The 22,067-nt window shown below is 44.8% G+C and overlaps 3 protein-coding genes and 1 long non-coding RNA gene across 6 annotated transcripts in view; 1 reads left to right on the forward strand and 3 right to left on the reverse strand.

The window, feature by feature from the left end:
- DMTF1 (cyclin D binding myb like transcription factor 1) overlaps positions 1-5,929 on the forward strand; it is a 30,191-nt gene extending 24,262 nt beyond the window's left edge. For both annotated transcript variants that reach the window (XM_088522087.1, XM_088522088.1), the window contains exons 15-17: positions 286-672; positions 3,677-3,824; positions 4,613-5,929. In XM_088522087.1, the coding sequence (XP_088378213.1) occupies positions 286-672; positions 3,677-3,824; positions 4,613-4,722 (645 nt within the window). In that variant the 3' untranslated portion in view covers positions 4,723-5,929. The remainder of the gene's footprint in view (positions 1-285; positions 673-3,676; positions 3,825-4,612) is intronic.
- LOC148595163 (uncharacterized) overlaps positions 1-22,067 on the reverse strand; it is a 379,939-nt gene that overhangs the window by 2,764 nt on the left and 355,108 nt on the right. The window lies entirely within an intron of this gene.
- TMEM243 (transmembrane protein 243) lies at positions 6,105-13,385 on the reverse strand. Of its 2 annotated transcripts, XM_088522092.1 has the most exons (5): positions 13,298-13,385; positions 8,764-8,868; positions 8,614-8,664; positions 7,199-7,303; positions 6,105-6,422 (listed from the first exon to the last, which is right to left on the reverse strand). In XM_088522092.1, the coding sequence occupies exons 1-5, from the start codon at positions 13,373-13,375 to the stop codon at positions 6,300-6,302; spliced, it is 462 nt and encodes a 153-aa protein (XP_088378218.1). In that variant the 5' UTR covers positions 13,376-13,385; the 3' UTR covers positions 6,105-6,299. The 2 variants fall into 2 exon arrangements, with proteins under 2 accessions (XP_088378218.1, XP_088378219.1); XM_088522093.1 differs by lacking the exon at positions 8,764-8,868.
- MEIG1 (meiosis/spermiogenesis associated 1) lies at positions 17,814-21,495 on the reverse strand. The gene is made up of 3 exons (XM_010216914.2): positions 21,365-21,495; positions 19,364-19,526; positions 17,814-18,044 (listed from the first exon to the last, which is right to left on the reverse strand). The coding sequence occupies exons 1-3, from the start codon at positions 21,466-21,468 to the stop codon at positions 17,916-17,918; spliced, it is 396 nt and encodes a 131-aa protein (XP_010215216.1). The 5' UTR covers positions 21,469-21,495; the 3' UTR covers positions 17,814-17,915.

Genomic DNA, 22,067 nt, shown 5'->3' on the forward strand with positions numbered 1-22,067 from the left:
AAAACAAATGTCTTGAAAATTCAGGGCTCTGACCTTTTGAATCTAAAAGAGTTCATTGGAACAGGTAGACTGCTTCACATTATGTATTTATGAATTATAGAACAATTAAAGCCAGTCTGAAAATTAATTATTTAATTCTGTGAGAGGCCAAAAGATGATCTGGGCTGATGAACTTTCAAATTACACTTAATAATGACTTTCTTGAAAGATGTAAGACACTTGGAGGAAAGTCTCCAAACTTTTTTTCTTTCTTTTTTTTTTTTTTTTTCCAAATACTGCTTACAGCCGGAACACTTGTTAAATACAAGTGACAACGTGACAGTGCAGTGCCACACGCCAAGTGTCATCATCCGCACCGTTGCTGCTGAAGATATCCCCTCGTCTGTCACGCAGGCAGAACTCGCTGTGGATTCAGACATGCAGCCAGCTGACCTGACAGATCCTCCCAACGCCTTGGAAGCAAACGGTTTCCCGGATGACATCCACCCGTCCAAGCTGAGTGACGAAGAGCAGGCAGCCTACAACGAAGATGATGCCTCCGAATTTAGCGGCAGGGCTAGGAGTGAACTGATGGATGGGGTCATGGTAAGAACTGAAGAGGAGATTTCAGAGGGCAGCCTAAAACAAGAGGAGGATTCTCACACTGATTTAACCAGCACTTATGTCACTGAGGTAAGGAAGTGAGTGACCCCTGAAGTCTTCCCCTTCTCTGCATGGAGAGAGAGAGAGGCTTCACTGTCTTGCTGAATGTTTGTGTCAAGTTGTTAATATGTCAGTGATCTTACACATGTCGTAGCTATAAGTACCTCAAGGGAGGCAGTGAGAAGGATGGTGCTGGCCTCTTTTCACTGGTGGCCACCAACAGAACTAAGGGTAATGGCCACAAACTGAAGTACCAAAAGTTCCACAGGAACTTAAGGAAAAATTTTTTAACAGTGAGGGTGCCAGAGCACTGGAACAGGCTGCCCAGAGAGGTTGTGGAGTCTCCTTCTCTGGAGATCTTCAAAACCCGCTTGGACGCAGTCCTGTGCCACGTGCTCTAGGTGACCCTCTGTGTGCAGGGGGGTTGGACTAGATGACCTCTAGAGGTCCCTTCCAACCTTAGCATTCTATGATTCTATGATTCTATAAGATAATTCATTCACATCCACTATCCTTGAGTTTCCTTAATGTTATGAGGGTATGAAAAGGATGAACTTTGATTTCACAAAATCACAGGATGGCTGAGGTTGGAGGGGACCTCTAGAGATCATCCAGTCCAACCCCCTGCTCCAGCAGGGACACCCAGAGCACGTGGCACAGGGTGGCATCCAGGCGGGTTTGGAAGATCTCCAGAGAAGGAGACTCCACAGCCTCCCTGGGCAGCCGGGTCCAGGGCTCTGTCACCCTCACAGGAAAGAAGTTCTTCCTCACATGGAGGTGGAACTGCCTGTGTTTCAACTTGTACCCAAGACCCCTTGTTCTGTAAGATTTAGATTGGGCTTGATCTGGGTCAAGTAACTCACTAGCTATGGAGCTGCTTCACTGCTCGGATTCCGTTGCCTGCTGACTATGGAAATTAAATGTGATCAGGTGGCTGTTGGAATAGTGGTGGCACCTAACAGAGGATTTAATCCGACTCTGATATGATACTGTTGCTTTAAACCTGGTGTAAAATCATCCTGTGTGTAGGTCACAGAGCAGTGGGAGGGTTAGGTACTGTGCTTCAGTCATGCTCTGTGAATCTAATAAGATATTCTTGGATCACAGCTTCCACGGTTGAAGGCTCTTGTTAAGCAGAGTAGATTAGTTCCATATTGGTTAAACTGGAATGGAAAGCATGTAAGCCAAGGCTCTGGCCTCAGTTTTGATCTGCTGCAGCACCAGAGCTACAAACATGAGGTTATCCAAAGTAATTTAGATATTTGGAATTGTTTATTATATGTTCCTCTGTCTTAGTTCCTGGAACTAAAAAAATGAATAAGATAATGAGAAGGGGTATTAAAATGCAGTGCAAAAATTTAAAAATATCTTTTCTTAAAAGCTTGGTTAAGTTAGAAAGTAAAAAGAAATGAGATAGATTCAGATACCCCCTCCTCTATACAATAAACTTTACAGTTGCTATAATTCTGTTTTATTGCTCTGCTGAAAAGAATCCACTATTAATATGCATGACTGTTGTTAGGATTTGTCTTTGCAAAAGTAAATAGGCAGACACTACGTATTCACTGTGCTCTTATTAAGAGGGGGATCTTTGTAAGCCTCAGCAGTCTGCTGCTAGAGAAGTGTTCGTATCCGGAATGCATCCCAAGCTGGGGATTCTCCTTCCATTTTCCTTTCTTGTCTTGGAGTTTAAAAACCTGTGGTAGAATTAATGATGTCTGAGGCAACACGTCAGCTTTCAGTTCAAAATTTCAGCTTCTCAAGCAGGAATCTGTACATTTCGGCTATAGACATAGTTCCTACTGGAACTTCGCAGAAATTACTTACGGTTAACAGTATTTAAAAAGGTACTGAACTTCTGCACAAAAAAAAACAGCAAACTGGGTTTGTAATTCTCATTTGTTCTTCTAGTTGGATTTGAGTTCAACACACATTTCAGTTTCAGGAAAGAGAACTGAGTGATTCCAAGTGAAAAACTACCCTGGAAAAACTGTAAATTCTGCCTTCTCTAAGCGAGCGTTATCTTCATGTCCTTGCCACTGCTGTGCTGTCACTGTGGGTGCGAGCAGTGGGAAGCAGGCAGTTGTGCCACAGGGTTATATTATTTCAGGCTGGGAAGGGTGCCCATTTGCCACAGTGGCTCTTTGAGTTTTTCACGCCTCCTTTCCCCGGTTTCAAGCCTTGTGGCAGCCGGGTTATCGGGGGCAGGTCCTGCTGAGCTCTGCAGAAAGCTGCTTTTTCTGTAGCTCGTACTGAGCCTTGCAGGAACGTATGCATATTTGGACTAAGCTTAAATCTTTTGAGTTGCAGAGCACGTAGTGAAGCTCAGCAGAGAAAGGTGATGTTACCACACAGTTATCTTTACAAAAACTACACTGTGCAACTATGCAAGTAAACAAGTGTTCCTAAAACTTGTTTGGAACTCAAGATTGTCCAGAGGGCTGTTGCCTTTCTCAAGCATTTCCCTCTCGCTCTGAAAACTGAGGCAAATCCAGCTGCCCTCTCCCTGCCAGCTGCAGTTGCTAGCGTTGTGCATCAGTGACTCCTGGGGCATGGACAAACCATAAGCGTTTTGCCCAAAAAAATTGGAATCCAAATGTCTGTGCCTGTTAAGTTTGGGTGAAGCTATAGCAATAGTGGGGCTGTTAAGTATTATAGAGGTAGTGCTTCAATATCTCAGAACATCTAAGTAAAAGACTGGGAAAAGATTAGTTTTTCCTCTTTATTGAGAAAGTATTTTACTTAAAAAAGGAATGTTTTATTATGACCTTGCAGCCTCTTCTATCCTCATTTGCCCTCATACTGCTCACAGGGTAGAGTTCCTCTCTACCATATCTGGCTGCCTACACTAGGATGAAACGTGCCATAGGAATGCTGGGGTAACTAACTGAGATGTTGGCATGCCAATTTAATGAGATACAAATCCGGGAAGTCTAGTGCTTATTATGGAGTATGGCTGGCCAGAAAAAAAAAGGTTTTCCTGTTTGTGCTACCAAGAATACACTTCTCAGGTCCTGTCCTTCTGTTTCTGCAGGACCTGGGTTCTCCAACAATAGAAGAACAAGTTGATCAGCCTACAATAGATGATGAGACTGTCCTTATCGTTCCCTCTTCCCATGGTTTTATCCAGGCATCGGATGATATAGACAACGAATCAGTCTTGCCCCTAACAACCCTAACAGGTAGGATGGCCATTTATACATGATGCTGGAGGCAGGATTCATTAATTCAGTGTTCCTGTGGACACCACTTTACAGACCCTTGCTTTCTCTTAAATTGATTTCCATGCAATCACTGTGAAACTTTGTAAGCAACTCAGTTACTTCAGCAGAAAAAAAGCATTTGGAATCCAACTTAACTGCATGGGAAAAGCACTAGAACAGCAGCCACTTCTTAACTGAGCAGCTTGCTTCATCTTTGACCCTTGAATTAGTACACATAGGCTAATGAGTAACTCTCTTTAATGTGCATTTTTTCATGGCTGGTACTTGAATTAAATTTGTTCCTGATATGAGAAAAGACCGATGGCATCAGAAGTGCAGTCACTGCTTGTTATCTTAGATGGTGAAGGGCTGGGTTATTTCGGGGGATGTTTGCACAGCACTCATCCAAAAGGGTTTTTTAGCTTGTGCAACACTTCTCAAAAGCCAAGAGTCACCCTGCTTTGGTAGGAGCAGAGGTGTATTCCTCCAGAGCTGCACCTAAATAAACACTCCCTTATGGAGGAAGGGTCTCCTCTGGGCCCTAGCCCATAAGATCTACTGGTTCCAAACTTAAATCACATTGGTGGCATCTTTATTACTGAAAGCTTAACTTGAAACTGATAAATTGAGGACTAGCTTATGTAGTGTTGCTCAAAATTGGTTCAAAACGCAGCCTGAATTTTCTGTCTTGTCAAAAGTGTGTATTTCATATATTGTTTCAACAGCACAGGAAATAGTGAGCCCTAATGCCCTGCATCTCTTGGCAGATCCTATCCTGCAGCATCATGGAGACGGGTCGCACATCATCGGCTCCTCGCTGGGCAGTCCCGAGTCAGAAGATTCGAAGGACGTTGAGGATTTAGTGAGCTGTCACTGAGAAGCAGTAATTATGTCCATTTTTCTACTGACCATGTTCACATTGTGAAACTAGTAACAACCCTGTGCCACATTTCCAAAGAAAGCAGTCAGTCCGTGTCTTTAAACAAAGATTTCCCCTTTGAAAGGACTACAGGGCACTTTTCCTGCTCAGGCTGTTTACCTCACTTGGAAAGGGTTACAGAGCAGCCACCCGAGGCCTGGGTTCCTGCTTTTCAGCCAGGGTGTTCTTGTGTTGAAGAGTCTCCATTGCAGGGCTCGCTGCGGGGATGCACAGGGTCAGTGTTGATCGGACTTGGTACTGGTGTGCTGAACTGCAGAGCTGTAACGGGACAGAAGCCAAGGACTGTGGACTGGAGCCTCTTAGTGCCGCAGCAAGACTTAGTTTGCACACGTTTCATGAAGAAGGGGTGAGGAGTTCTGCACTTACTGACTCTTGTAACAGATGGAGTAAGAGACTGTTCCATTTCAGGAAGAAACGTATTCCATGAAAGACTTCAGGGAGCATGGGCAGCCCCGTGAGAACCGTCTGTGTTCCCATCTCGACTGGTCTGTCAGCACACTGTAGGACTCAAGTCACAGATGCTGATGGGGTTTTCCTGCTCTGCCTGTTCCTGAAGAGTCCATTGCTGGCAATGGATACAGTTCAGAAACAAGAGTTGTGAAAAGTCTTTTTTTTTTTTTTTTTTTCCTTTCATCACTACAGCAAGCTGAATAAAAAGGGAAGGCCTGTGAGAAAGGGAAGCTACTGGGACCCCCAGCACCCCCCAACACTTATAACTTTGGAAGGTCTGTGCTCGCTGTTTACATTACACTACCAGCCACCTCTCTAGAGGTGAATTATGCAGCAAGTTACTAAATGGGGTGGTCTGGCAGTTGCCTAGACTTGGAGAAATAGCTCTGGGAGTACTTGGGTGTAGGGCCCTCAGGCAAATGAAATTAACCCCTACTTTTAAGGGTTGAAGCAGACACTAGGCTGAGCAGCCTGTTACCTAGGGTTTGGGAAAAAAATACTATAGAAACTAAAGACTCATGTATAAATTATTTTATTTATTTCTGTAATTAGCTCTTCATAATCAGAGTTGGTCTTTTTCAGTCTGTGGTTTTGTTAATGTGAAAAATAAGTTGTAGTTTCAAATGGTTGCCTAGGGAACAGAAATAATTGTATATGCAGTTTAAACAAAATAAAGAGTATTTGTCTTATGTAACTGTAAGATGCCATTTATTTATACTGCTACAGATCCTTGCAAGGCTGCAGTTTATTTGTACAGTAATAAAAAATGCCTTTTTTTTTCCAGAATGAAAAAAGCTTGTGCCATTCAAACATTGGTACAACTGGAATGTTCATTAAGTGCAACAGTAGCTCTTCAAAAAAAAGCAGAATGTCATGTCTTATGGCAATAATTCTCCCCAACAAGAGGGACATTACATATACATTTACATGAAAATCATGTACTGGTTTGTCCTTGCACAACCCACTTCTTTCCTCTCAGGCTGATTGTCCTCCGTTAAGTTTCTCGGGTAGAGCTGAGAGCAGTCGGATACAGGAGCATCCTCGCTGGGTCTTCCCAGTGTCAGTCATTTACCCACTTCATGGAAGTACAGGTTGGCACATATACATAACATGACAATAGAAAATAATATGTAGTAAATTAAGTTCCTGAATTTAGGTTCCAGGTCTCCTTGTCGATACCAGTAGATCTAGAGGAGAGAATGAGTTTGTTTTGTTTAAAAGGGACAGGTATTTTGTCTGAAAAAACAGTCAACGGTAACCAGGCCAGCAACTGCTATGCTGCAGTGTTTTCTTTTTTCCCACCAATAAAACAGCCCTGCTTAATCTGACTAAGAGCAGATTATGTACAGCTACCAGGCAGGTGCCTTAAAAATCAAGGGATTCCATTAGGTTTTCTTAGCAGGCTTGTGGCATATACCAAAACAAGGCAGGTTTGCCTGGTGCTAGGTGAGGGATGAAGACAGAGGTGACCTTGTCAGCTTGGCTGTGTCCATATACAGGTGAGGAGCAAGGCAGGCTTTTGCACTACATCCCATTGCTCTGCTGTCCACTTTCCTTTCTCCAAGCTTTGTGTTAAGATGTGTTAATCACAACAAGTTTCTTGCAGTTGCAAGAACTCACTATATGAGCTGCTCCCCTCAGCACTTTGGCTCCACTATACAACAGGAGAACAGAGACATTTTCAAGTGACTTCTTCCAAAGAGCAGCTTGTGAGTCCTCCTCCAAAAGGGAAGAGTAAAGCTAGGGAGCAAAATCAGGGACAAACTTCCCCCAACAGGGTGTTTCATACAAATTTACTGCCATGAAGCCATAATGAGGACTGTTAGAAATGGGAAAACTGCTCTAGGACAGCATAAACCCCAAAAAAAAAAAAAAAAAAAGGATGGGGGAAGCCATAAGCAGGTTGTGTTACTATTCCAGCCACAGTCACACACCGGAAACATTGCACAGTGAAGGTACTTACAAGAATGCCAGCAGAAATGCAACACAAGGAGATGCAGATAGCAAAAAATATATTCACGGGCTTTGGAGGTAGTTGCGGGAAGACAAAAGCACTGATCAGAGTGACCTGCGTGGAAGAAAACCAAGGCTTTGGTCTCTCCTGCCCTTGTGCACAGAGCTACCCCCCAGGCTGAGCCCACCGTGCAACCTCAGCAGCCCTGGCCAGGACCTGTGACAGCCTGAGCAGGGGCCAGGGGCACCAACCACCCCGGGCAGGGAGTAACATTTAACACTCCAACAAGGAAGATGGGGGAAAGGATTTTGTCAAACCTGCAGCTCGGGGAAAAAAAAAAAAAAGGATTAAAGCTCTATTAGCAGCTTAGAGAGTCTTGTGTCTAGCAACTGTTCTCTAAATACCCAGAAAAAAAGAAAACATTAACATGTCAAAAAAATTTTAAAGTTTCATGTCAAAAAAATCTTACCACTGAGGAACTAGGATGAAAGGTTACTCAGAAGATCAGCTGTGACAGCCCAGATTCAAAGCTGCCTTTTCACTAGGCTATAGGGAGAGGAAATGTGCGCAGTCACCCTTGGCTTCTGAAATCCTTCTACTGGGCAGTTTCACATCCGTTAACAGCCGTGTTCCCTGCTAACCCTGGGACATGTGTGTGTCACCAGCTGTTCTCAGCACATGGGTGGACACTGGCCACCTTCAAGGCATCGCTTCAGTCAACGATGGCTGGATTCCCTCAATCTTTGTTCTCCCTAACGCATCCCATTGCAGCTCCCCAAAGCTGCTACCACTAAGCACTGCAAAACTGAAAACTCTCCTTTTATGCTGGTGGTGCTCGTGTCTAAACCTAGGAGAAAGGATAGTTGGAGACCAAGTGGCAAGTGATTCCAGGAAATGTTCATATATAAATCTATACGTAAGCAGAAGGAAAGGGAAGTTAACCAACTCTCCTGCACTGAAAGCACCTTGTCTGGGAAAGGTCTCGGTACCCAGGTACAGCACGGACATAAGTTCAAGTCCTCACCTGCTGATGGTCTTTCAACGTGACCAGCCCTACAACATCACACTGGCAAAAATCAGTTGTGTTGTGCACAGCCGTAAGCATTTAATTGAAAGTTTCACTCCAATATTCAAGGATGAGCTTGCTAGAAGCACAACCAGCAATGACTGAATGGACTCATGTCACTCATCTGCTGAGAACCACAACCTGCCCAGGGACTTGAGCATTTCATTCTAAAGAAAACAGCTACATCTTAAAAACTAGAAGATAAAATGGCTTGAAGAAGGGTATTCTTCCCTGTTATCAAAGAGTTTCAAGTGACAAATAGACCAGTGACTATCGGAGCCATAATAGGAGGATCTCTGGATTTGCCCTCAACATCTAAGGGAGACAAGAAATGCAGGACACGACGTCAGATACTTACTACAAGCAGCAAGGACGTTAGGCCGCCAACAACTAAATTGATGATTCTGTCCTGCAGAAGAGAGAAGATGACATGCACACCTTGTAAAGCACATAAAACAGACCAGCACCGAGTAAATCAGGACCCGCATTTCCCTTCCCCTCCACGGACCTCGTGGAGGTGGCGCTGGCCAAGTTGGACCTGGTGCCTCTTCCTCGTGGCAAGAGGTCTCTTCATTTGCAATGGGCTTGTTGACTCCTTCCGAATCAACTGTGTCTCATCGAACAAGGACATGGGGCACCGGCCACCCGAGACACGGACCCGGCCCCAGAATCACACCCAAATACCAGTCACATCACAGGAGGGATGACAGGGGACCACAAGACATCACAGTGTGACCAAGGAGCCCAGGAAACGGGCAGCGAGAGCCATGCACTCTCCAAAAGAACGGGAAGAAACCCAGTGCCCTCCACCGCTGGGAGAAGGGCCGTGGACTTCCCAGACCCAGCCAGCAATTGTCTCTCCGTCAACCTGCCCAATTTTCCCCCATCCATGAATCAAGACCCAAACGTGGAGAACTGCACCCAAACCATGGGCAAGAGCCCAAGAAAGTTAAGGGTTAAGCTCAGCGGTCACCATTAAGGTATGGAGCAGGATCGGGTATAGACTCAAGTGGCTTTAGAGAGAGTTTCTTGACACTCCCCGTGGCTGCTTTAACCCTAACAAATATTTATTCTGCATGTGAGGACCTGTCGTACCATAACAGCGTTACAGTGCCCGAGCAGTGGTCACTTTTACAGCTGTGTAATAAAGAGCTGAACATTTGGGGTTTTCCAACAATGCTCTTTCTGTGTGTTCACTAACAAAACAACTTAGTCAAAAAGGAAATATTCCCAGTATATTCAGCGGGAAGGGAATAATAGAGTTGGACCCTGTGGAGCCAACAATCTGAACCCCCAAGTCACCAGAGCTCAAACCAGCAACCTGCGGCATCCGCCGGTCCAGAAATGCCCTCGGCAGGACGAGGCATTTGAGGATCGGGAGATTAGAGCAACTGATCCTGCAATCCCCGGCTCGGCACGCTGATCCGCGCTCCCCGGTGACACCTCGGCTCCGGGCAGCTTAGCCCAGCAGAAAGGTTAAAAATACGTGAGCAGCGGCCGGGGCGGCTCAGGGGATTGGGGCTGACGCAGCCCTTCACCTCCGCGCCCGGCCCCAGGCACAATCCCAGCCCAGGGAGAAGCTGCATGAAAACACACAGCTGGGAGCAGAGGTTCGGAAAAATAGATATAAGAAAAAGGCAGAAATGGGCAGTGGTTTGGGGCTGTCACACGCCTCAAGAGCCAATTCCAGCTTGGAGAGACACCTGCAGATTGGGATGTCTTGGGTTCAGCGCAGCGCATCCAGGCAGAACTTTCCTCAAGGATTATCATGCACTTCCTTATTGCTAGAGCTGCTGCCATAAAAAGCGAAAACGAAAGCAGAGAGAACCCCAGGCAGGCAAGGCCGCCCGCCGCGCACCGCTCGAAGGTCACCTGAGCTGCATGAGCCCACGGAAACCACTTCCAATGCGGTTTAGCTGCGCCTGAGCCACTTACAGGGATCCCCAATCCCCAGGGCGCAGCAAACCGCAGCACAAACCATGGGCTGCTGCAGCTCCTGCCTTTCCTGGGAGGAGGCTGCGCTCCCGCGCACTTCCCGGGCAAGGAAGCGCCGCTCGTGGCTGCGTAGCTGGCCAGGGACCATGAAGAGATGTGTCTATAGGCTGCACCAGCAACCAGCAGCAACCACAGCGAGACCCTTGGCTAATGCAGTCACAAGGGATATAATAACTTACTGCCTGGTTGAGCTACATGGACTAACAGAGGAATTCCCGTGGTTCTTCACCCACATCTTGTGCTCAGCCTCTCTATTGCATTTTGCTTCTAACATGCACCCACTATAATTAAATGTTCTTGTCATGGAAGAACCCAAGCGGTTTCTACTTTTAACTTTGCTTTTCTTGAGAAACTCTGCGTTTGTGAAGCTCCCGTTTTGCGTTGTCTCACACCGAGCTGCTCCCAGCATGGCCTCCAGAGTCACCAGGGCTGAAGCTGCATCTCTTTGCAATGACAGGGGCTGTGCTGCAATACACAGACAGCCTCCGCTGCGGGCCTGTCGAAGGGAAGAGCAGGGAACAGCATCTCTCTGAGGCACGAGCCCTTGTGGGCAACAGGAAGGTGGTGGGAAGAAAGAACAAGGCAGAGAAAAGCCTCTTTCCTCCCTTCTGAACTACCCGTACCATTTTTGCTACGGGCCCTACAAAAGCACACACAAAGGTAGAGCTTGGGCTGAGCAGTTACTCAGGACCCATCTGTGTCTAAACTTGCCCAGCTTCTCTCACTGTAAGATCTCCAGGACAGGGTCCTTTCTATCCAACCAGCCCAAATCGATCCCTCCGCAGCTCTGCTCCCTCCTGGCACCACGGAGCAGTATCCGTCTCCCAGCTCTGATGAAGCCACTTGATCCATCCATTTCTATGCGAAATCCTCCTGCCAACAACCCTTTCTTGGCTGATCGCATCAACCATCTCACTGTGCTTATGTATCCCTCCTACTGCATTTCCTTCCTCTGCTACATTAAAAAGAAAAGGAACAGTCACATTTCTCCATCTCAAAGCCAGCCACCACCCTTCTCTAGCGCTTTCCTATTCAGCCTCAAAAGGCAGCTCCAGCCCAGATCAGCTCAAAACATCCTCCATCATCACAACCACCTCCCGGCCTCCCTCACCCGCTTAGCAGAACGTTCCCCAGCACCACCACGCATCCCTGCAGGACACCAGCCTGCAAAGCTCTTAGACATCTTTCTTCCAGCACTTCTTGTTTCACACTTTCAACACTTCAACTTTTCCTATAAATAAAGGGAGGCTGGATGCCGGGAGTGCTGCCTATCACACCAGCCAAACCTCCTCTGCAGCTCCCCTATCTCTAGTCTCTTGCCACGCACTTTGGCCTTGAGGACTTTCTCCCCAGCAGATGATGAACTGGCCCCGAAGGCTGAACTTCGGTCCAGCCACCTGGAAACCAGAGTTTGCAGAAGGCAACTCCATGGGATGAGGTCTCAGTGACAGGAGAAGAGAAGAGCACGGCCACACCAAGCAGCCAACAGATACCAACCACGTAGGCTTCGCTCTCACAGCAGCCTTGCGCCTTCCAGGCAACATATGCCAAGCAAGGATAGGTCACTCAAGAGAGCAAGAGCAACGGGGAAGGACGGAGTAGAAACTGTGAAATCCCCCAGAGTTCTGGGAAATAAGAGCTTGGCTCCCTACCTGGAGAAGCGGCAACCACCTGCAGTCGTGGGGAGGATGCTCAGCACCTTCCATGCGACTTGTGGGTTTAACTGCAACCAGAGACCTCCCATCTCTCCTATCCCTAAGGTACTGCAAGGAAAAGAGCTAGGGAGCTCTAGGAGTGATGCCGAGGCTCCCTCCAGGCATTGCTCAGGATAGCAGGGACACAATCCTGCTTGCACACACGTCCTCCTGCTCCACTTAGTAGCAACGAATCACACAGCTCAAACAACCACCTTCAGAAACAGTAGACGCCAGAGGACCCTACAGAGTCCCCCACTTCTCCACCTCTTTCAGCACCTTGGTCAACAGGTCTTTCCCCCAGAACCTCATCCTCCACAAGGGCTTCCTGCCTCTGTTGCCCTCATCTTGCGCTGCAAGGAGAGCACTGGAACCACAAGCTGCAAGAAGCCTTTCTGGTCCATCACTTATCACCCTTGTGGAGGTCCAAAGCATCCAGACAGGAACATGCCAGCCTGGATAACCCGTATCCTTCCGTTTGCCTCAAAACCCAAGCCCAGCAACATCCACTTCCACCCGCGCCTCCATGTCCCCCATTCACATGGCGCCACGAATGCTTCCTGCTGGCTTCCCATCACTTCCACAGCCCAAGAAAAATGTTATGATTAATAATAGCTCAATTATCCTAATAACAACACTACTAATAGCCATTATGAATTGCCACTAAGGCCTCCACAGCAGAAAACCCCCGACTCCTGCCCTCTCCCCTCTCCCAGCACTGGGGGCCCTGCCACACCAGGGGCTTCCCCCCATTTTCTAGGTTTGGGGTGGGGAGAGGAGTTGCTTTTTTGTTTTTTTTTTTTTTGTCTTTTTTGTCTTTTTTTGTTTGTTTTCCACCTCTGACTGATCATTTAGGGTTTTTTTTTTTTTGCCTTTTGTTGCTTAAAGGTTTTCTGTTGTTGTTTGAGGGGTGCCTTTTTTTTTTCCCCCCCCCCGGGAAAGATGGAGAAGCTGATGGAAGGGAAAACTCACTTTGTCTGGGAAAGGGTCTTTTTTATTTTAGGTATTTTGATTCGGGGAGGGGGATCCTTTTTATTACCTCGGTTGGTAGGTGAGGAGCTGGGATCTTGCCATATAGTTTTTTGTTGGTGGTTGTGGGTTTTTTGTTTTCCCCCCGAGGAATTTAGAGGAGGGGAAGTTATTACGGGGGGGTTCTTATTTTTTTGGAGTTATTTATTTATTTATTTATTAACAGGGTGGGGGTGAGGGAGGAGGTCCGGGGTTATTTGGGGGTAGTAGGAGGGACTTTCCGTTTATCCCTTGGGGCAGCCGGATATTTTCTCCCCCTGGGGTGCCCGGAGGCTGCTGCCGGGACCCCTCTCCCCGAGGCCGCCCCGCGCCGCCCTTCCTTACCCGCGCCGAGGTCTCTCCGAAGAGCGGCCGGTTGTCGAGCGCGCCGGTGCCGTAGCTGCGCCCGCCGAAGCCCTCCATGGCGGCGGCGGCGGCGGCGCGGGGCGCTCAGGCCGCCGCCGCGGAGCCCGCTTGGGGCGCGCGCTCATGCTGCGCCGCGCGCGGACCGGAACCGGCCCGGCCCGGCCCGGCCCGGCCCCGCGGCTGGGCTCGGCTCGGCTCGGCCCGGCGCGGCGGCGGCTCCGCGCTCAGCGCGCCTGTGCGCAGCGCGCCGCCCGCGGCCGCCCTGCTGCGTCGCCGCACCTGCCCCGCCGCGGAAACGGCGGCGTTATCGCGCCTGCCTCATCCGCGCGGGCTCCCGTTTGTTTCTGTTGTTTTCTATTTTTTTTTATTTATTATTTTTGTTATTTATATTTATTATTTTAATTTTATTTATTTTTTATTTTATTTTATTTTGTGTGTGTGTGTGTGATCTCATTTGATGCATCATAGAAGATTTCCTGCCTGCTCCTTTGCGTCCCCACAGCAGACCACGGCTGGGAGAGCTGCCTGGCAGTTCAGCAGCAAGGAAGAGATTTGGGGTTAGCAGGGGCGAAGGGGGAAGTGAGGTGGCAGGCGCCAGCTGAGGATGTGAGAACGCCCTGAGAAGAACCAGCGTTTCATGAGGTTACCTGGGAAAACAACAGAAATCCAAACCTTGGCATTTCACAGCTCCCAGGGCCAGTTTTACCTAATGGCTGCCTGTGAGAACAGAATTGTTTTTAAACTGATAGCAAGTTGAGTTACAGGCATCTTCACGCTGAAAAGAACGAAAACAAAACTCAGCACAAGTTACTTCCAGCATGTCCTGTCTGTAAGCTCCTCTCTTCCCTGCTCCCATCTCTCAGTGACTCACAGTCTCTCCCTGACGATTTTCAGAGATTTTCCTCTAAATGCGGATTTGTGCATTATCTTACAGTTAATAGAAACATCAGCCAGCAGCAAACACGAAGTGCCACAAACGGTGCAGATGAGCGCTGGGGTGGCCAGACCTGCTGTTGCAAGGAGTCAGCAACAACCAGCACCTGAGAACAGCCGCTGTGGTCGATATGAGTGAGAAACGGTGGCACAACAGCAGAACGGGGAAAAAACGGCTTTTTATCCTTTGAAAAATAAAGCCGTTTCAGGTAGTTGGGGCCGTCAGCAGAGGGAGACACGAGCTCACAAAATCCACACACAGCCACAAGCTCTCTGCTCCTGCAGAGCCTGTAAAATGCAGACAACAGGTTTTAACTATTACCACCAAAATATTTTACTTTACTTTTCTGCATTTACGCTTTAATCTTTGAGATTCGATGAAAGAGGAAACAAAGATGCTGAAACATACGTAGTCATGGATAGGTGTGATTTACTCCCTATAGCCTCGTCTCTCCTACAGGTTTGCCAAGAGTCTGTGTTTGCTGGGACTGTGGATTCTCCCTTTTGTGTTACCTCATTTGATGCATCGTAGAAGATTTGCTGCCTCCTCCTTTGTGCCTCAAGTCTCAGCTGAAAGAGTCACAGCATTTGATGAGAGAAGATTTACAGAAATCACATTTGTTTTGCGAAAAAAAGTCTTCACAAGGATAAATCTTAAAAGTCAATTAAAAACCCCAGCCTTCTTAGCTTCTGAGAAGTGCTTATGGAACACAAGAGTATCTGAGTACCTCCCTAGCTTGGTGGCAGACTAAGCACGTGTGTGATTAAAGCCGCCTTCAAAACACCCTTTTCAAGGGCAGAGGGGAAATGACACTAACGGTCACAGGGAGCTTCGCACCGGCGGAACAAGTGGCGCCAGTGCAGGCACCAGGACATCACAGCTGCGTTAGGTGAAGCCTGGATGGTTTTGTATTTTGCAAAGAGAAGAGGCTACTTCCCATAAATTGCAGTAACATACGGAACAACCACCTCCCCTCCTGATTTTGTAGGGTTTTTCCCCCTCTTGTTACTTAAGCCCTCTATGGTGCCTTCTATGGCACCAGCCTCTGCTTTTGCTCTGGTACCTTTAGGCTGAAACGGATGGTTTTAGTCAGAAACTATCTTAGTCCTTGGGAGTTTCATTAAGATGTTCCAGAAACAAAACCTCCGAAGTGCCTATTTCTGTATCATTCTTTTGCCTTTTATACACTGGAACAATGTTGACCCTACGTAAAACTTCTGGCAAATCTCCTGTCTTCTGAACTTTAAGATCTAAAATGAGTGATTAAAAAGCTCTTTGGCTACTGGTCTTAAGCTCCTGAGTGTACGTTACCTTGGACCTTCTGAGCTGAAAGCATTTATATTTAGTGAGCAAACTCCTCAATCCTCCTCAAATAGACTGCAAATTATTTCATCCAGCATGGGATGGATGGATCCTCCTACTTTGTTCTAAAAGAGACCAAAAAAACGCCACTAATCCAATGCCCTTCTAAATAAACATCTGTCTCTGTGGCTGCAGCTATAGATCTAGATCTTTCTCACTCACTGATGGCAAAGTTATGAACGATGGGCTACCACAGAAATATTCCGTTTTCCAATGAACGCCTCCTCTAGAGAGTGACTTTCAGCTGTTGTACTGAAACCTGTTTCTGAACAGCCCATGGGAAGACACACACAGCATCCCAGGCATGTACCCCTAGGCACCTCCCAGCACTGAATATTCCCCAAAATGTCTTGCATTTGGCACAGCCATGTCCTTTGGGACACCCCAGCACATCCTTCAGCCACCCAGAGCAAAAGCTCAGAACCTGGATGTATGAAACCTGATTGCTTTTTGGTCCAGCCTCTGCTTGGTAACTGATAGGAAGAGCAGAACAGGATTATCATGATTATTAGGGGATATGTGAGAGGCTCGGGAGACTGCGCAAAAGTTACTGTGGGAATGGCCAAAGTGGGAGAAAGTGAAAGATCAGGATAGAATAAGCGGAGAAAAATCGTCAGGGTTCAGAGGAACCAAAACTGTTCTCTTCTATGCTTAATGGTTTCAGATTTAGAAGAAAACCATTCAAATTCAACATGCAACTACTACTTATGCAGTTAAAGCTCAGTATGAAAAGTGCTCATGCAGTTTTTGTAATGGCAATGCAAGTTCTTTATCTTGATAAATCACGAGAACTATTGTGTCACCCAAAAAGTGAAGCGTAACTTCCAACAAACTGCTTACCTCCGTACCCTTTTGGAGCTTTGTGTCCTTAATTTGACATGCAAGTAAACCTAGTTTGCAACATGCTTAACAAAGGAGAGGTGACAGACAGGACAGTTCAGTTATGCATAGGATAGTTGTGACACAAGTTTTTTACTTAGTGATTAGGAAGCTTGTTGGCTACTGGTCTTAAGCCCCTGAGTGTACATCACCCTGGACCTTCTGGGCTGGAAGTATTTATATTTAGTGAGCGATGCCTCACACCCACCCCAGTTACAGATTGCAAATTATTTCATCTCAGCCTCCTGACTGGGAGGGTTGGCATCAAACATGACCGTAACTGTGGAGCACTTCTTAGGGCTCGGGTGACAGCACAGCTAAATATAAAATCTACTTGCGGAATAAGCCAAGCAAGTGTCCACACTAGTGTCACAGCTAAAGCCCTAACAGTCTTGAGGTTAGTTACAACCACTTTTTTTGGTGTAAAATCATTTTAAGTATTATTAATCAGAGTGAAATATGGATACAAATAACATGTCAAAAGATAACTAGGACTGAAATTGTCACTGATGCTAGATAACCTTTTTTTTTTTTTTTTTTTTTGCCTTGGCGTGAGTGAACTTAAAAATAACATCAGGGCTCTGTTTCTGTACTGGTCTTCAGCGCTAATTCCAAAGCTTTTTGCTCCTATTCACCCCTGACCTCTTAACTGACACTGAAGTTCAGCTCTTTAGCACACTTAAAAAAATAGTAATAAAATCTAGGTAACTCATTCTCTCGTGGCTAGAAGTTCTGAATGCCAACCCATACAAAGTTAACGTTCAGAAGTGAAGCATGAATTCCAGTGCTAATTGTTTGGCATGAAGAAAGCCCGGCGGCTGTATTAAATGCACACTCACTGTATTAAGACATTATTACAAGAGACACATAAGAAACCAGGAATAACCTTTGACTTTGTTTCAGTTTTTTTTTAATAAATCCTACATCTAATAAATCATATTGTTAAAAATACATACATATGTATCTGGATTAGCCTTTGACCTAAGTTTGCCTTTCTGCAGTGTCATTAACCTCAGCTATCTAAAGAGACTGTGGCTGACACTAGCCAGCGTCAACAAAACGACACTGTTTTGGGTAAAAATCAATGCCTCTAGTTATAAGGGACCTTCCACACAGTTGTTAAACCAAACACATGATACTCATTTGCAAGTTTTTGATCCTTGTTAGATGCCAAAACATTTTTGTTACTAGGAAAATGAGGGATAATACGACTGTAGGCTATACCAGAATCAAACTGGAATCTCCTTGTCCAGAATTACACAATTCTCTTTAGATTTCCTCTCTTCCCCATTCTGTCCAATAATGACACCTAATACTTAAAAATAGAGCAAGACAGATTAGACAAATCTCATTTACTTAAAATTTCCAACTGACAAACAGATTTAGAAAAATATATACAAACAGATTACAACAAAAACAAGATTAATACACGTAAACTTTTACTTTATGAACTTCTCTGTCTTCACATTCTCTTTGCTTATTGTAATAATAGAAAGTATTGTCCCTTCTCTGTAGTTTCTTAACAAATCCAGTTTCTGGCCAACACTCTACCTATGAACAAAATAAAAAGGATATACATTCACCTGAACATGCTCACATTGAATTACGTTTGTGCATTACACTGCAAACAATACAGCATATACTTCCATGGAAGATCTTCATTTGCATCCAAACACTGCTTTACTATTAATTTAATTAACTTTTATCAGTTATCAGATGTCAGAAACCAGTTTCCCTGTCAAGTATAAAGTATTGTGATCAGAAAAGTCCAGAAATAAGTTTCTAAGACTACCTGATAAACCCAAGTCATTTAAAAATGGACTAGTCAAAGTAAAAAAAAAAAAAGTATTAGAATAAAACATCAGTTATTCAGTAATTTGAGAAGCTAACATATTCTACTTATAAAAGACTGACTGACATTTAAAAGTTTCTTCAGGAATCTCTTATTATGAAAAATATGTATGCCACACATTTCATTAGCAACCTGAGAAAAATAGAGCAATCCTGGGAAGTCTGAACAAAACTCGAGTTAATTTTTAACTGGAGTAAGTGCTGTTACTTAACTAGTGTCAGGGTTTGACTGTTCATAGTTTATAACCTGCCATAAATTTTAACCAGACTGATTCTACCCTCAAATTACCTGATATCCTTTTGCACTGGTAAAGGATGTTTACACTACAGCTTTCACTGTAGTACCTAGGCACAAGACAACAGCATTAGCTGCATCTTATTTTGCTAGATGAAAAGTGACTTTCTTAGGAACATTCTGCACCCACGTGCACAAGATACTAATATAATTTAAAGTCAGACTTGTGAGACTATATGCTGCTTTGGGAAATGGAACTACAGAGCAACTCCCTTTACCAGCAAATGTTTCAGTTGTGGACAGTTTGAATAGTAAGATTCTGAAGGTGAAAAAAGTCAAATTATACTACAGGCAATTCAGCTGTAAAACTGAAGTTAGTAGCAACAAGGAAGGACTGAGCACCTGGACACTGAACTAACTTCTCATTAGGCCTCTTGGCAGAGTACCAGGGAAACTTTAGAGAACTACCTCCGATGCATTCCTTTCTTCAACACTGAGCTATTCTTTTAGACGGAAGCTTAATCAAGTCAAAGAAATATATAATGCTTCTAAATGCAGAAGAGAGAAAGGGAACATAAATTCATGTTGGCTACAGTTTCCGTTTAATTTCTGTGAAACAAGTTACTCTGCACAGTTACTAACAGCTAAGGAATACAAGTCAAATTAGGTGAGAAAATGGAAAAACGTATCAAAAAAAAAGAGGAAATACGCAGCACTTTCATGTTTATTTAATCATTTAGTACAAAACAAAGAAGCTTGAAGTAATAACCCTTCTAAATCTTACCGTATCAACTTGCTTTACTTGTTTATATTCAACTTCATCTCTGTAGCCAGCTTGCTGAAATCTGTATAAGTTCTCTACCTCATCTGACCATTTTTTGGCATGACATATAGACTTGGGTTTGATGTCAGCTTTTGCCATGACTCCAGAAATTTCAGACTTTTTCCTGAAATTAGATTTTTCAAAATGAGAAAAAGGATACTCAAGCAAATCATTTTGTTTAGGTCACAAACCAATGGGCAGGTCAAAATCAAAAAACAGAACAAGGAAAATACAGATAATGCCATAATACCTTTCCTCAAAGTCTGAGCTAAAACTGCAAACCCATTATAAGCAGTCAGAATCAGATTAAACACACTGGTTGCTCTCAAACCCAAACCACCTGCATTTCTATTTGTAGAAACTTTTAGCATTTTTTTTGCTGCTTCAAGTTGGTGTTGCCTAAAATTCACTTGGGCCTATTTACCTTCTCTTACCTCCTTGGGGAGGGCAGCTCATCAGGTTTCTTTTCCTTTCCACTGAGAAGACAAATGAAAAATGGGGCTGCTACTGAAGAACAGCTACACTCAGGGCAGGAAAGGAAAGGTGGAAATGTTCTGCTAGGCACATACCAAAGGAAGAATTATGTTGGATGGGATTAAGGAGGAAAGGCATAGAATCTACCAAAACTCACCCTAATCTACGTTTGCCCATTCAAGAATGTGTAGTGACTTCCTTGACATTCCTGTCCCCTGCACAAAGTTCCCTATAAATTTGTTCAAATATACTAAAAAATGGTAAGTAGGTAAATCAAGTGTTAAATCTGAATGAGAGCAGACTATGACTACCCAATGACACATAAAACCTAAACTGCAAAAGAATAAAATACACCAAAAACAAAGTGAAAAAAAAAGGAAAAACAAAACAAAACCCTGAGAATTCAGTGGAAACAAAACAGGGATGGATCTGAACTATCCTTAAAAAAAAGATACACACACCACATGAATTATTTGCCTGCTACCTTATATCTTATAATTGCAGTGCATTAGCTTTCTTGCGCATGTCTTACTCCGTTGCTAAAAATGAGACTCTGAATTGCTTCTGCTAGCAGGATATATGAAATGCTCTAGTAGCTTGCAGATACAATCAAATTGAGCCCTCTTAGTTCTGTATCATCACCAAGCTTCACTTAGTAATGAGAAAGGGTATTTCCCAGAAAGAAAGAAAAAAATGCTTCTGTTTTTTCATTAAGAGGATGAACAGTCGTCTTCCACACACTTAAGTTGCCTCCAAAGCCTGCACTGAAGGTAAAATACCTTATTTAGCAATTTTCTACATCAAATGAAAGCTTGAAAAATCGAATGCTGATGTATTATCGAATCCGTAAGTGCTTTTGGTCTCTTGCAAGTACAGGAAAGAAATCACACTCTAGCAAACAATACATTGGAAAAATGATATCAGGAATTACTTTTATCCTAACAAGAAAGATGGAGACCTCTGCTGTATCTCTCTAAACAGTATGAAGGCCATCAACAAACAGCAAAAGGGCCTTTCCTCTTAAGATCCTATTAAAGATCAATAGAGAAAAAACACACAGGAAGCCTCTCTGCTGGCAACACTACACTGTTCTGGCAGTTCAGCACTCTACATCTTCTTTTATTAGGCACAGGAATCTTACTGGCTTTTTGTAAGGCAGGCATTTACTAGTAGAGCTCGTTTTCGCACTCAATTAGGAGGTGCCATGTGTACACTAACATGCCCAGCAGATACTAGTGTTATTAGTAGTGCAGTCTTGAAGGCATTTGCCTCAACACTTTTTGACTCCCTTGCTGCAAAGGGGCCTTCTGTAACTATTGCAGATTCCTCATGTGCTATAGACTTGTTTTTATATGAAGACCATTGTCAAACTGGAACTCAAGACAGACTGAAAAAGTACTCATAAATTAATAATATTAAGATGGAATATTACTACTAATAATAAATGCAGAACTACTACGATGTTAGAAGCATCTTACAGCAACTTACATGTTACTAGGGCTGTGCACTTCTGTATAGGATGTACTCTGTTCATCTAACGAATGTGCTTCCTCGGTGCATCTAGGTGTGCCTGGCACTTCCTGACTGACCATTAATTCGGCTGGCCTGTACACAGGCGTTCCTGCCCCAAAACGCACGTAACATAAAGGTCAGATATTTAAAATGTTGGCTTAGCACATTCAAGCATTCAAGCAGCCACCCTGATATTTTCACACCACTATTTAAAATCACATTGTCTGTGTAAACTTCCTACCTACGTGCTGTTCCAGGGTGCTCTATTCTGTGTGCATACATATATTTTGCTAGCAAATTTCCAGCTGCACTAGTCTTGTGAGCACGGAGAGGCCGGCATGACCAAATGGACACGGAATGGCCAAATGTCTGAGGTGGTTCATGGACAAGGGACCTGGGCACGGGCCAGACTTAAGGCCCGTGCTAATATTCAACAGGCTCATGGGTGCAGGAATCTTTGGGAACCAGGAGAGGGAGGGGGAGCATTGTTGACTAGTGACCCTCAGTCCTGACCACCTAGAGACAGTTAGACAGAGCCATCAGCCTGTGTTATGCAAGTTTATGTGGGTGCTGCTGAAGACACTGTTTATAGCCTGCTGGTCTGCGTGGCTGGGCATGTGCACACAGCATTTGTAAGCTCAGGTTGGCTACTTGCTGAAATGGGAAAAGCAGCAACTTG

This window comes from Tinamus guttatus, unplaced genomic scaffold (genome assembly GCF_059628265.1).
Source record: "Tinamus guttatus ecotype Peru unplaced genomic scaffold, ASM5962826v1 Tinamus_guttatus_pri_ptg000148l, whole genome shotgun sequence".
Classification (NCBI taxonomy): Eukaryota; Metazoa; Chordata; class Aves; order Tinamiformes; family Tinamidae; genus Tinamus; species Tinamus guttatus.